The sequence below is a fragment of the Protobothrops mucrosquamatus genome, unplaced genomic scaffold, assembly GCF_001527695.2.
Source record: "Protobothrops mucrosquamatus isolate PMUCROS unplaced genomic scaffold, P.Mucros_1.0 scaffold24, whole genome shotgun sequence".
NCBI lineage: Eukaryota > Metazoa > Chordata > Lepidosauria > Squamata > Viperidae > Protobothrops > Protobothrops mucrosquamatus.
The window spans coordinates 2,022,475-2,038,763 of record NW_015386409.1 but is presented as its reverse complement, the minus strand read 5'-3'; the positions used below and the strand labels follow the sequence as shown (position 1 = coordinate 2,038,763).

Sequence of the window (16,289 nt, the reverse complement as noted above, 5' to 3'; positions counted from 1 at the left end):
GAAACACACTTTCTCCTTGATCCACGTATAAAAACAGACTTACAGTATGTTCAAGTGCCTGTAGCTCAATAAAAAATCCAGGTGGCAAACAGCTACAGTTTTGCTTCTACATACTATCCCAGCTTTTGGAACACTCTACACCATCAAAATCTAAGCGAGCAAGCAAGAAAGTTTATATTAATCCTCATGTATTCAGAGTGCATCGGTAATGTATGTTATATATACTTCTTAATGGCAGAACATAAAACCATAGGGCTGGAAGGGTCCCCTCAGGGGTCTTCTAGTCCAACCCTTTGCTCAAGGCAGGGGACCTTATATCATCAACGGTAAACGGCTGTCCACTCTATTTTTGAAAACCTCCAGTAATGGAGCAGATTATTCCACTGGTTAATTGTTCTGTCAGAAAATGTCTCCTTACTTCTAGGTTGGATCTCTCTTTAACAAGCTTCCACACATTACTTCTTGTCCTGCCCTCTGGTGTTTTGGAGAATAAATCAATCGCCTTTTCTCTGTCACAGCCCCACAAATACAAAAAAGGAGTTATCATGTTCCCCCTAAGTCTACTCTTTTAGGGGCTAGCCCAGGGGTAGGCAACCTCGGCTCTTTTATGACTCATGGACTTCAACTCCCAGAATTCCTGAGTCAGCATAGCTGACTCAGGAATTCTGGGAGTTGAAGTCCATGAGTCATAAAAGAGCTGAGGTTGCCTACCCCTGGGCTAGCCATATTTAGCTTCCTCAACCATTCATCTTCCACACACCCCTGCAAAGGTTTCTCTAATCTGCTTGTACCGAAAAGGCCCTGCGTCACCTGAAACAGGACAGCAATAGACAGAAAAGTACTAATACTTCATCACCCTTATCACCCTGAAGTAAGGCCTTAATCACAATTCTTACCTGTGTCAAATTTGTACTCCCCCCCCCAAAAAAAACCACCAGCAATGCTCTAAACATCTCTTGTTGCTTCAATTCTCTTAGCTCTTTTGTAAATCACAGGGAGTGACAGATCACGAGAGGGGAAAGGATGCATAGACACAATCCCATCCAAAGCTGCCCGGCCTTCTTATTCCAAGTGATGACCAAGACTTCAGATGGACCATACAGCAGACCAGCAGAAAAGATCTCCAGCTCCTGCGGAAACCCATCCAATTCCATTACTCACCCAAAGGAAGACCAATCTAGCCAAGCCTCCTTCAGTGGTTAGTAGTACCATGAAATTCAATGGTAATAAGAGTGTGATCTAACCATGACAAGGGGAGCACCAAAATCTCTCCCAGATTGAGATCACATAGTGACTGTTCCAACAGAAACACCAGATTCAGCGTATGACTACTGTCCCTTATCAGCCTCTGGATGACAAGGACAGGCTTGTGGCCATCATTATGGCCATAAACTCCTGAGCTGCTACAGACCTAGAGAAGGAAGACTGAGGTTTTCCAAGACCTTAAGTCTGGGGAACTCCACAGCCAACCTAAAAATGGAGTCAAGGAGCTCAGGCAGGGAGCTTACTATGCAGCATGGAGGTTAGTACTGCAAGTCTAATATTAGCTGGCAAGCAATATAGTAATCTTTCTCCAATATACGAAGGACCACATGTAGGAAAATATAGTCTCCCCTACCCTATGCTCTGAAATCATCTTTCATGATGCTCTGCCATACATATTGACAAAAAAGAAAGACAAGAAAACTTTCAAACTCTGCTGAGCTTTGGAAGTACTTTTATCAAAAGTCTTATCAAAGTTTCCTTATCAAGCAAAGTTCTGGCACCCACAGCTTGAGAATAAAATAGATTTTTTTTCCAGTTCAACACACTAAGAAATTGTACTTCTAAATAGTTAAATTCCTGATTTAAGAGAGTAGTCTGAAGAGAAGTGGTTGGAAAAATTAATATTTTTAAGTGCAGTACATTTTATTCTTTCCTAGTCATCCTTTAAGTAGCTTTGGCTACTTTCTTAACAATCTATATTCTCTGCAATATCTTAGCATGACTTCACAAGAAAAAATGTGCTATCTGCAGCACAATTTGTTTGCTAGAATTCAGTCAGTTCTGTTTCACTTTCTATAATCCCTTTCAGTGACATAGTAACCAGCCTGAACCCAGCCTAATAAATGTAGAAGAAAAGCAAGTTGTCTGAAAAGGGGGAGTGGCTCTTCAACTGTCCCGGTCAACTTTAGTACTTGTTGCAAACAACAATAACAAACTCTATTCTTCCTGCAGTTAATAAAGGAATCTCCAAAGGAAAAGAAGCATGGTGTTCTTGTTAAAACAAAGTAAACAAACACGTGATAACATTTTTTTAATCTATGCCCTAAACATCCACATGTCTACATCGTGTAGAAAAATGTATGTGCTAATCTGGGGCACCAAAAAAAGCAAGACAAAGATTCCTTGCAAAATCAAGGATCAACATATAAACATCTGAACACAAGCATCATGAAATACAGCTCATACATCATGCTGAAAAATCAGAGAGAAAGTTGGTCCAGTGGACTCCCGGATCCAGTATTTTATACTCTGATGATGTCGGCAGTGTGGCCGACGAAAGCTCAGTACTTTTGTAGATTAAACAGCTTTGTTTATGATTTTATCCTGGTGATCATTTTTGTTTATCAGTTTCACGACATGTGTATACCGGGGATTTGTGTTTTTAATATAATTAAGCACATATATATAGCTGCAAAAATATGGACAGCCACTAGATGGCAGCAAAGAATTATGGTTTTCTATTCATCTCAGCTGTTTCTAATGGTTGTCCATATTTTTGCAGCCCATATCTGATAATCTAATTATGGCAATCTTCCAACAACAGGTACATACAAAAATTATTAACTGCTCTGAATTACCTCTAAAAATCTCTCATTAGCATTAATTTTAAAGATAATTTAGTTAAGCCTGAAATCAATAAACAAAAAAAAAGCCAAATTCAAATGCCTACACCTACACCAAAAACGCAAGTGCTCAATCTAGACATATGTGTTCAGTCGAAACACAGAACTAGAAATACATGTTCTGGGCCAGGTATTTTGGGGCGGACACAATGACATTGTTAAATACTTGTTTCTTGATAAGTGATGCAAATATCAAAAAAATTACAAAGGTCACCCAAAAACCCCAAACAAACAAACAAATCAAACAACAGACAAGAAAAAAAGACAAAGAAGTAATGACAATAGATGGAATTTAGTCTTTAGGATGCATCATCTATCACATTCTTGATGCTAGGAAGCAGAACTTGGTAATATAGTAATCACTGAATTTTTTTTGCTCACATGATAATCACCCGATTGCCTTGGCATGATTATTTAAAGGGGGGAAAGGTCCCAAGCACTTCATTTAAAGCTGAAATGATGACAATCGATTAACATACTTGTCATGTTTCTAGTACACAAATTCTGTACTAACTGAATTTTTTTAATTTAATTAATTCAATTATGGGTCTGCTATTTAACTGCTAGTAGCTATTATAACAAGGTTGGGAAAACTTCCATTATGCAGCATGTATTACAGTCCAGAGGCACGGAAAGAAGCCCTGCCCCTTTCCTCCGGCCTAATTTCAGAAATGCTCTATGCTATCTCTTTATATCAGAGGAAAAAGCACAATCACCTCTACTTTCTGCTTTATGGGGAAAGCCGCTTCATACAAAGAAAAAGAACAATCAGCCCTATTTTCTCTTAAAGGGAGAAAAAAAAAGCAGCCCTCCATCCTCTCTTCCTGTTGCACAGAGAACGACACTTCGTGCAAATAGAAGCAGGAATATTGTCATTCTAGCTTCTCCTGCATAGTTCATTCTTTCTGCACATTTGAAAAGCTGGGTTGTGATTATTCTTCATACAGGAAGAACGGAAGGATCTAGACAAGAGCCGAGGTTGCCTACCCCTGATCTAGACTGTGGCCTAAATGACAAGGATTTCCATTAGGAGCTTCACCTCTTAGGTTATCCAAATCATTGGAGATAGAGAGGAGATAATCTGGTTAATGGTCTAAGATTAAACCCTCATTGTCATTCCTATATTGAAGCAATCAGGAAGTTCCCAAAATATAGATGGCTGGAGCTATGTTATATATGTCCAAAAATAGACCTTCTGTGGTTAGAGAAAACTTGATGTCAACAAGGTCACCTAGTTTCTTGCAACAATTTGGATTAAGAAGCTAAATTCCAAGTACATAAGACAGATGTTTCATATCTGTCTGCAATAAAAATAATTTCTATTTATAATAGGATACATGTAAAATAAAATATTGTATGCTAATTGTATTTAGCATCTTAAACTGCCAAGGTATGGTGCTGTCATACACTGACAATGCATGTTAAATATTACAGGGGTTTTCTTTTACTGTGTACTTTTCACAGATGTGGTTCATTAACAGGGTGTTTCAATAATACATATTAAGAAAAAAATCACATAAAAAGCAGAGATAGCCATGCTGGCAAAAACAAAATTCCAAATCCATATTAGGATTATAGTTGTATTAGTACAGTAAACAAAAAATGTGCACATGTTTTAAGGTCTTGCAGTTTAAAAGTAGCATTTAACACTGACAATATGCTATAAAAAGAAGCTAATAACAGCTCTGAAACTGTTTCAAGTGTCACTAAACAAAATATAGTAGCCATGTTGCTAGTCAACTGACTGAGAGTTTCACAGATGCTCAGATATCCCTGATAAACAACCACAAGGAAGAGATACAGAGATTCACCCACAATTCCTCCCTCTTTCCCAGAAATAGGAGGCAGAAATTTAAAATGAGGCAGAAATTGCTAGCCAGAGGCTGGAAAACATTTCCCCAGACAGTTTCAGGTAAATTCACTAAATTCCAAGAAAATGTGGACAAGTCTAGGTAAAGCAGAGGGGAAATATGTTTCTTAAGGAATCTTCTTCTCCAAGAACAGATAAAAATGTGAAGTTAGGATTTCATGCTAATCTGTTTTCTTTGTAAGTTAATTATCTTCATTTCTCTATATAAATTTTTATAATTGAGTAATTAATCCTCAGTTTGCATCTATCCTTTCAAGCGGTTTCAATGAAATTGTACAAGAACCCTCTTGTAATTGCAATTGTCTTATTATTTCTTCTGAGGTTCCAGCTGAAAAAGAACAATTTGTAGCCCATTAGCTATAACCAGCAACATCTTGAATGGAGCATTGTTTCTATTTTATAATTCTCAAGTTGTCATCCCTCATTTGTAACAGTTTTGTTGGTTATCTATCCCAAGATTGACCAAATGTAATATCTTCCTTTTTAAAGAAAATTTGATTATATTTATATCTTATGAGATTGGTCTGCTTCCCAAGTAGATTAAAAAAAAAGGAGTCTGGCTATCTCTAGTGATATGCTTAGTCACAAGATGGTGAAGATGTGAAGTATAGAAATTATTTCATTTTTTCATCTTTTAGTTACAAATAAGCAGGGGTTCTCAACCTTGGCAACTTTAAGACTTGTGGACTTCAACTCCCAGAATTCCTCAGCCAGCTTTGCTGGCTGAGGAATTCTGGGAGTTGAAGTCCACAAGTCTTAAAGTTGCCAAGGTTGAGAACCCCTGAATAGAGTAACACGGGTACTTAGAACCCTCTCTAAAACAAACTAAGGTTAGGAGAGAACACAGAGTAAGGTATCCCATGGAAAATAGATAATAACTACCAAGCAGTACATAAAGGCAGGAAGCAGGAACAGGGTGTGATTTTGAAAAAGGAGTTTTCAAACATGCCATTACAAGCTGTAAAAAACTACTAGATTCCTTTTAAAATACTTTTATTTTAGTATTTGTTTTCATGTAAAACCATCACATATATCTCATTGTCATTAATTCAACAACAATATTTGGCATTACCTCTAAAATGACTTGTAAGCTGTTAAAAGTAATCTATTGAATACAATAGATTTCACAAGATCGTATTTGTTCTTTAAAAAAATAGTAGAAAAAAATGTAAATGAAATATATATGAATTTCCAGTATGACAGATTAGATTACAAATAACCTTGAGTTAACTGTAAAAGCAAAGTGACATTAACAAATACTTCAACTACAAACTGGCTTCCATACTATCAGTGGTCATTCCCGTCTAATGTTTCAGTTCCACAGGTCCTATGTGTAAGGTTACAATTCAAGCAACATATCACCAATCAAATCCCAATATAAAACATATAAGAAGACAAAACTAAAAGATAATCAAATTCAAGATCTAGGTCTATACTAACAGAAAAGTACAATCTGCTTTCTAATATTGGTACATAAAAATATTTGCACTCATATGCGTAAGATAGAATTACACTAAGCCTCCTATAGATCAACTTATTTCTCAAACTCTCAAACCTGCCAGTTACAGATTTATAAACAGAAATTATTTCAGATCCATACTCTGTATAAAAAGGCTCATTGCCTTTAGATGTGATCAATGTCTTAGATACCTTTTTTTTTTTAAATGTTCAATTTTTAAAAAATGTTCAGGTTACAAATATTCAATTTTGGAAAAGAAGCATCTTCTTTAAAAGATATGAAATTATGATTTTTCCCTCTAGCACAGGGGTCCCCAACCCCCCGGTCTGTGGAGCAGTACCGGGCCACGGCATGATAGCAACCGGTCCACACAAACAAGCAAAGCCCCATCCGTGGGATGCAGGTAGCACAGAAAACCACGCACCCTCTGGTCTGCGGAAAAACCTCTCTCTACAGAACTGGTCCCTGGTGCCCAAAAGGTTGGGGACCTCTGTTCTAACATGAATAAAACTTCACTAAGTCTTCCGAAGATGTAGCCTAAAGTGTAAATCTCAATGACATCATGCAGAAACAAAACAGAAAACATACTCAGAACTAAGCATTTTGAAAGAAAAAATATTTTCAACTGTATATCAATACTTTATTTACTTGAGTGTTATAGACTGTAAAAAATATTTCCCTAAATAGAAGCTCACATAGGAAAAATATTACTTACAAAAAAAAATTGAATTACGTTCTAAAAATAGAACTTTATACAAAAGATATGAAATATCATGAAAACCACTGCAAAGTGTTGCTACTGTATATAAGCTACATGACAATCAAACAAATGTTAATCCTAGAAGTTGTAAAACCAAAGAAATAGAATACAATACTCATAGTCCAATTAGGAGTAGAACAACACATGGAAGCATCCAAGACCTGGATTCAATTCCTGCTTAAGAATTTAGCAGTAAATGGTAACTATACCCAGGAAACCATGCATATAGAATTGTAACTTACCGAAAAAAGTTGTTACAATGGTACCTCAGTCCTCCCTGGTAATTTGTTCCTGAAGACGCAACGGATACTAAAACTGACAAGTACCAAGAAAACCATGTGATTTATCACATGACCCACTATTTTGGCTGGAAGAAATAGCGAGTCACGAGATAACCGACATCAGCACATTCTTCCATGCACAAGTGCCAGGACAAGATTTCTGCTTCAAAATGCATCAAATACCAAATTTGATGAGTTTTGAAGCAGTCAGGTGCCAAGGTATGACTGTATCTTGTTACACGTACATGACTATCAATATAATTTATATCTAAGTAAATAGCGTTTGGGTTTTAATATCAATGATTTTTTTAAAAAATCATTAATTCTTAGCTTCAGAACACAGGAATGCTAATAAATATGGAATTTTTGTTATTTTCCCCTTCAACAAAATCACCTAACAGTGGCTGAAATAAACAAAAGTTCAACCCAATATGTGCTTATTCAAAATACATCTTGCAATGATCGGTGAGTCTTAGTCACACATGCATGTCCATAGGATTGTGACCCATAATATAGTAGTATTCAAATGCACATTCATAGTGCAATCTAATCACGAATATAATCAATTTGGTTTGAAGAGTATGGTCTAGTGGTTAAGGCTAGAAATCAGGAGAATATAAGTTCTAGACCCACCTTAGCCATGAAAGCCAGCTGGGTGGCCTTGGGCCAGTCACTATCTTTCAGCCCAACTCACCTCATAGGGTTGTTATTATGGGGAAAATAGGAGGAAGGAGGAGTGTTGGATATGTTCACCATCTAGGGTTATTTGTAAAAATAATAAAGGTGGGATACAAATAAATAACATTATTCAATAATAAATCATAATTGACCTAAGATCTCAACAATTCTAAATTCATAAAATTCAGACAATCTAAAATTATTAGAGATACTGTGCAGTTGAATCCAATGCTGCCCGGTTAGATTTTTGCTAGAAAAGTATTTGTAAATCTGTTCCTGACAGGGAAGGGTTTCTTCTGCTGATGCAAGCAAACATGCTACTGAATTCAATTGATCTTAAGTCGTAATTAAATCTGATAAAATCAGTAAAAATTAATAAAATATCACAAACTGTATTTGTTTTGGATATATCACCAAGATTCTAATCCAAAACACATACCATCATAGATTACCAAACTGTAATATCTCTCTTTTGCAGACTGAAAGCAGGTAGCATTTTATCTTTTATAAAACATCTACGTCAACTATTATTAGCATTTACATCTGTACATTTTTTTAATTCTCAATGCATAAGGTACTATACAAACAAGCATGCAAATATACATCTATTAATATATATTACAAAAATTGAGTATAAAACATAAAGCCAAATATATAGCAGAACAAAATAGTTTATGAAAATGTTCATGAAGAGTGGGAAGTATCAGTAAATTCAGCAAAAGAATTGTCATATTAGTGAGATGCAACAGCATATAAATTTAATAAATAAAACTATTTTTCAATATAATTAGCAGGCTCCTTATCAAAAAGGAATGGATTAGTATATCACTACATATAAAATGTTCTATTATTGTAATAATCTTTGCCAAACAATTAAGAAAAGGAATTTGATTTAAACATTTTGCTAAAATTTCAGTGATGTTGTAACTGACCTTCATGGAGCAATTCCTGGGCCTAAATCGATTCCACATAGCATCTGACCTTTGCAGGTTCTCTTATTTACTAGAAAGTATATCTCTGAGTACAGCCTTCTACACTCTATGGTATATTTCACCTATCTTCTTTAAATAACAATGATGCCCATTAAATATGATTTCATTTGCACACAGCAAAACAGAAGTTATTTTAAAAGATCAGTTAAAAAATATTTACAGTGACATCATTAACTTAAAACAGAATCAGGCAATATGCACCTGTGGATACTTCCACCTGTGCCTCTAATATGCTCTGCTGGTGCATATGATTTAATTAATTCTTAATTTTTTCTCCAGAAATCCGTTTAAGAGAAACATCAAACTCCAGTTACCTTCCACATTTATCTCCCAATATGACTGGACCCAAAATATGTTATTAGTAAATTAAGATCCTGGAGTCCAGTACTCCATTATCAATTGCCAAACAATGAAAAATTAAAAAAGAAACAAATGACCTCACTGCTATAAGAGGAAAGCTTAAAGATGGTAGCAAATGAAGAGATCGAACTGATTTCAAGGAGAATTAGAGCTGACCCAATGTAGTAGAAAAGGGGACGGGAAAACATAAGCAAATATCATATGGGCAACAGAGGGCAAAGGGGGAAGTTAAATGGTTGGAAGAAGTCTAAAGGTAAAGGAATAAAATCTCTCTCTTCTAGGGATGGCTTATGTGTGAAAGCATAGATGAGGGGTGTCAAACTCGCAACATCACATGACGTGTCGCGAAGTACCGTGACTTTTTTGCCCTTGCCGGCAATGGGGTGGGTGCGGTTTCGCTATGATGCATCCATCCCAAGGGCCGGGAGTTTGACACCCCTGGCATAGATGAAAAGAACTTGAGGAGTAACCCCGAAAGAAATGTGGTTTCAATATTATTTTTCAGCTTGCATTGAAGTTTTCTTTACGTAATAACTTTGGCATTTTATGAAATGGATACTTTCTTGGAAGTGGATGCATAGGCATTTGTGATACTTATATTTTCTGAAAATTCCATATTCAAAAAGAAAAACTCTAGAAGTAAAATTATTCATATAAGCTATGGTCCATTTTTTTTATAAAAGCCATATATAAATTATATTAAATTTGAAATTTGGACACATATTCATAGAATTCAAATCCAGTTAATTATTTCCCAACTGATTTATAAATATTACATAGAAACACATAAAGAAACCCAGTTCTTACATACAGATATGCTGCAAGACAGGGCAAACAATCCAATATTCTCCTTATGTTTTGGAGTACAAATCCTATCATTCCTTGCCACCGTCCATGCTAATTAGAAATGAGAGGTGAAATTCAAAAAGCTGCTTTCTGTATATTTCAATCCCAATAGTGATTATATCTTACCCTAACAAATTGTTACTGCCCCACGAGCTAAATTTATGGGAAAATTATAGCATATTACATAAAATGTATAAGCAGATACTTTCTAAGATTAAAAAAACCTTTTCACATTGTCTAATATTTAAGCGCACAAGGCACCAAAGTTCTTTTCTACTCTTTCATTTAACATCTTTTTTAAATCACAATAGATATGAGCCCTTGGGATATTGGCATATCTTTTTATTATCTTCAGAATATTTTATTTTCTGTCCTCCTGTGAAATTTATTAGAAGTTTGCAAAGAGTCAAAATGAACCAGATACATGGTGGCTAGAAATCTAAATATTTGTTTTTTAAAAAAAACAATTCTGCCCTGACTGGGATTACGTTGTTCCTTTACCTCTTTGTGAAAGCAAAGGTAGGTACATTACTGCCATTAACTAATGTTTAGTTAACATTATTCATGTTTCTTGGATCATCTCTTGGATTCTCGACTACAAAGAATAAAACAGTCTCGAGCTTTATTATTGTTGTGGTTGCTCTACTCTAATATCGGAGCAGGACTCGCCAATTCCGGAACTTAGATCCTTCCACCAAAGAACAAGAAACAGAGAAGCCGGGAGAAAGGGAAGAAAGAGAAAGAGAGGGAGGGAGAGGAAAAGATCATGATTAGAATATGGCAGTGGTGGAATTTGAAATTTACCTGAAAATCAGCCAGTATCATTTCTCTATCCATGTTGGACGCTAATGCAGCCGGGAGCGGCCCCTCCTCTTGCCTGAACTGTACACCTGGAGGCTGCTGCCGGCAAGACCGGGGCTCAAGGGGGTGGGGGGGTGGGGGGTGGGAAGAGAAAGGAAACTACGCTCTCATCTAAACTCCAAACTTAGGTCAAGCCCTCACGGTCTGCTCCCCGAACGCTTTCCCTTCTTCCCAAGCCCGCTGTCCCGACCACTAGAAGGGCGGAGGAGGGAACGGAAGAGTGCAAGGCAGCAAACCAACCCTGCCTTTAAGCAAGGCGAATAGCCTCTTAAGTAGCTTCCTCCTTGCCCAGCGAGCGGCTGTCGCACATTTTGCCTGTCATTGAAGTCGCAAAGAGACGCTTTCCGGCTGCCACGTGACTGGCCCTCCTGTCAAATGCTGGCCACCGATAAAGCCTGGGAAAAGAGGGAGGGAGGGAGGGAGGAAGCGCTTTCGGCTATTATGTAAGAGTGCCGATTTGGATGCGGGAGCGGGGTGGGTGGGGGGGCAGAGAAGAGAAAGAGACGGCGGGGAGGTTCCCACCGCCCCCCCCTTTTTAAATAAATAAAAAAAAAAGAACGAAGGGTGCGGTTGGCGGGCCTGCAGAAGTCCTTCGGCAGATACCGATTCTTCAATGAGGAATGGAAAGGAGGGATGGAGCCTTGCTTTTATGAAAGTGTCGTAAATGCGCTTGCTTTGGCCGTTTGGGTTGTCTGCCCCACGCCGCGATGTTAAAGCCCTCCTCGCGGAGGGAGCCTTGGAAGGAAATAAAATTGATTGCAAGGTTACTCCAAGTGTTGCATGCAGTATTCTGGGATGGAAGGGTCGCGATCCTGTTCCTTAAAAGGATTGTTGTTTTGCACATAGCGGAGTTTACCTGCCTATTTAGCTCGTAAAATAGGCTGGGGGGAGGATTGTTTTAAAGTAAGTAGTGCAGGGCCATTTTTGGTATAAGTTAGATCTACTCACATAAGGAACGGTTGCTGGAATTGGGTATGTCTAGTTTAACGAAGAGAAGGACGAGGGGGGACATGATAGCAGTGTTCCAATATCTAAGGGGCTGCCACAAAGAAGAGGGAGTTAAGCTATTTTCCAAAGCGCCTGAAGGCAGGACAAGAAGCAATGGGTGGAAACTGATCAAGGAGAGAAGCAACTTAGAACTAAGGAGAAACTTCCTGACAGTTAGAACAATTAACCAATGGAACAAACTGCCTCCAGAAGTGGTGAATGCTCCAACACTGGAAGTTTTTAAGAAGAGACTGGACAGCCATTTGTCTGAAATGGTATAGGGTTCCTGCCTGGGCAGGGGGTTGGACTCGATGACCTCCAAGGTCCCTTCCAACTTTATTATTATTATTATTATTATTATTATTATTATTATTATTATTATTATTATTATTATTATTATTATTATTATTATTATTATTATTATTATTATTACCAATCTCTTAATTAAATGTATGCTGACTGCTATAACTTAGATCCTTATTCTAGGTGGATTTATGTCAACTGTCCTTTCCAGATAATTCATAAAGGTATGGAGTCTAGAGTTGCAACCAATAGCAAATTGAATTTGTTCCTATTGTGCTGTTTTTAAACAGTCTGGGGCATGGTAAACAACAATCCTAACTAGAACAGAACTGCAAAAATCTGGCTCACCACTACTGTAGGTCTCCAGAAAGAAAAGCAGAAAAACCTGCCATCTACTGACCATCCAGAAATTTGCCACAAAATCTAGTCGCTTTATAAAAATATCTCGGTTTTGTGGTACGCCGTTGGGAGAAAGCTAGGGTAAGCCATTGTTATAAATAAACTATTTCTACTTTTGATGTCAAACCAAGAATTATCAGTATTGTTCCAAATATAAGGGATTGTCATACATTACACATGGTTAAAGGTAGACTGCTTAAAGTCATTGAGGCACTCAGATCTACAGTACATTGGTTATAAACTGCAACACAAGAGAAAGCAACCTGGTTCTCTTCAAACATTTGGATTAACTACTACCATACTGCTAATGGTAATTAAATTTAAATTGAAAACATCTGTAAAACAAGTTGGCTATTTTAGTGCTAATAGAAGGTTGTAGAATGTCAGTTTGCAGTGAAATAATGGCATGAATTTTTCTGGGGAAACCAGTGATAATGAAAATAATAACATAGCAACCGTATGTTGGGAAAGTGATTATTTAAAAATTTGAAATGGTACATTGGCCTGAATATTTGATTTGGAATAAAATATAAAACTTTAGATAACTTGCACAGTAGTGAAAGTCAATGAGTGTAAAATCAAACTAAAGTATTGAATGAGACCACATTTCAAATTACAGGAATGTACAGGACACAGGATACTTGCTTAATGAGAAAAAAAGGTACTGTACAGCAGGGTGATTTAAGTTTTTAATGTCTTGAAGCTGCACTTTAAAAAAATCTACATAAGTTGCAACAGGCAGAGCCATGTTACAGTGAGGTCACACAAATGGGCAGGTTTTAATGTGAGCTTTGAGATGGGTGGAGTTTCTTTTGCTTTAATTAAGTTTAGTTTTTAAAGACATGTTTGTTGTTTTTAAATAGGAAATGACACCTCTGTAATAACAGGGTTTGCTTCTATATTTTAGCAATGGAACTCTGGAAAACCTCACCTGGTCATAATCCAAGGAGTGTTCAGCCCTTAATTTAAACCAACTCTGTATAGAAGACTTCCTCTACATCGGTTTATCTTTTCTGTTTAAGCCTACTACCAGAGATTTAAAAATATGTGTATATCTGAACTTTGTATGTAGCAACTCATTTAGGTCAAATATGCATGTGTAGGAAGAATCCAGAGAAAGAAATATTTTGGGGAATATTAAAAAGGCAGAATATATTTCTCCAAAGGAATAATGGAGACGCTCTTTAAAAAGGCAGAAACTTCTCTCTCCCCCCAGCCAGAAAACTCAACAGAAACCAGCGTTTAGAATGCAGATGTAATAATCCATTGAGGCAGGTTGGAGCCAGGAACCTAGAAACTGATGAGATTAGGAAAATAAAGACCCCTAAAATCTACATACCCCACCCAAACTCTAAAAGACATGACCTTTGAGGACATAATAGGATTAATCCACCAATACCAAAAGGTCACACTCGGACTCAGATCAAACTACATGACACAGGAAATACAAAGCCTCAAACAGGAACAGGAAACAACCTCAAAAGCCCAAGAAGGTATAAAAACCCACCACTCCCAGCTACATGTGGTCAGCTTTCCCAGAGCTATGTTTCTGTCTGGCTCTGCCCTTCAATAAACTACAACTTTCTAAAGCAGTCTCCATTTTGTTTATTCCCTGATGAAGATTTTTCTTTCAACACATGTTTTTTATGTCTTTTATTTTCAGTTGATAATAAAACTTAATACTCTGGCAGTACTCGAAAAGGAAATTCAAATCTGATTTGCTGATCTATGACCTTAATAAAGATTTGATTTACTTTGATATAGCTTTAATATTAGACTATGGCTGTGCCATTTATACTTACCCTTGGTATATATATTTTGGCAACAACTTCTTTCTGCCATAGTACTCTGGTTATGCTTAATCTTATCCTATGACTGAGACAGGTTTAAATTATCCTTAGCTGAACAGATGTTAAAGTAGTACATTCTCTTTTGTAAGTCATTAGCATCCAGCAACAATTGCAAGTTGTGTAAAATCTGTTAAGCTTTATTTCCCACTGAGTTGGAGATATAGACAAGTACCAGTTGCATGTGAGGTCATGAGATACTGTGAAGGTAAAGAACTCCCAAATAAAAATATTGCCCATGATTCTGCTCCCTTTATGATTGATTTGGTTATTGTTTTGTTTAACTTGTTTTCAGTTTGGGTTAACACAATATGATGTAAGAAGAAAGTCAAAAGAAGAGACCTAGCAGTAAACTCCTGCAATCAGATACGCCCCATTCTTACTGCAGTTGCAATGATTACATGTGTATTGAGCAGAGAGGGCAGTAAAGCTGGAAGACTCAACCAATTGCTTTGTCTATCCAGCACTGTATTTGCATAATCAGGACAGCATGTGTTGGAACAGAAATAGGACTTAGCAATGGGAGCAGCAAATTTCATGCTGGTATAGTTTTCTTCAATTGAAGCATGGGTATATAGCATTTAAAATTAAAGAAGAGTAGAGAAATGGTAAAACAAAATATACAGGAAGAGTTTAGTCTAAATCATGATTCACACCACAGCTTATTTTTCAGTAAAGATTTCATTTATGGAACATATGATAAAAAAATGATTCTCCATACGCATGGAGTACCATAACAAGCTACCTTTATACTGATTCAGCATATTATCCTGCTTAATTACTGTCAATATTGATTGGAGCAACATATCATTAAATGATATTGTTTGCCTTTATGTAGTAGAGATAATATGCAATATACAGGGATGTCCACAGCTACAGTTACTGGCCTTAAAACCTGAGTTGTGACTTGGCAATCCAAGCCCCACCTATTTTTAAAATGCACATTTTAAAAAGGGATGTGGCTTTGCTCACCCCATTACATTATTTGGAAGCCTATAAGCAATGCAGAGACTCATGTAACAGTACAATTCTACATATGCTTCAGCCTAACATCTCTTACTTCCCAAATAATTTATTGGATTGGAAAGCTGCCTATTTCATCAAATGACTCATTACAGGATTTTTAATTATGCCACAATGTTTTTCTATTAGTAATCCTAATATCCAGGATCATAGTGTAAATTCCATGCATAATTATTCAAAAGTCCTGTTGAGGAATGGAGTCTTATAGCCATTAGCAAACTAAACAACAGTGGTTCTTATGGGCAAATATATTATTTCAACTGATGATTGCTCTTTCTCATTAGAAGCCTTCCATACTAAATCTCTCCTTCCTATATGTGTCTGTGTGCTCATGAAGAACTCACCCTAAAAAAAACAATTTGCCACTGACATTGGAAAGACTCATAAACCTTTTTTTCCCTCTCCTAAGTTTTCTCTTGTGATAGCAGGAAAATACCTTTAGTTGGATAAAATGAGTCCTGTTGATTTCTGTGGAGCTTATTTTATATACAGGAATGTGCTGAGATTGTTTTGTACCCTACCCTACATACATTTATTTATCTAGACCCATACCAGTCGGGCTTCAGGCCGGGACACAGCACGGAAACGGCATTGGTCACGTTGGTGAATGATCTCTGGAGGGCCCGGGACAGGGGTTATTCCTCTGTCCTTGTACTTCTGGACCTCTCAGCGGCTTTTGATACCGTGGACCACGGTATCATGCTGCGGCGTCTCGGTGAGTTAGGAGTGGGAGGC

General features: G+C 37.0%; 1 protein-coding gene across 1 annotated transcript in view; it reads right to left on the bottom strand.

Moving 5' to 3' along the window:
- FAF1 (Fas associated factor 1) overlaps positions 1 to 11,026 on the bottom strand; it is a 183,376-nt gene extending 172,350 nt beyond the window's left edge. Inside the window, exon 1 of the mRNA XM_015810912.1 lies at positions 10,939 to 11,026. Within this exon, the coding sequence (XP_015666398.1) occupies positions 10,939 to 10,971 (33 nt within the window). The 5' untranslated portion in view covers positions 10,972 to 11,026. The remainder of the gene's footprint in view (positions 1 to 10,938) is intronic.
- Positions 11,027 to 16,289: the final 5,263 nt, after the last annotated feature.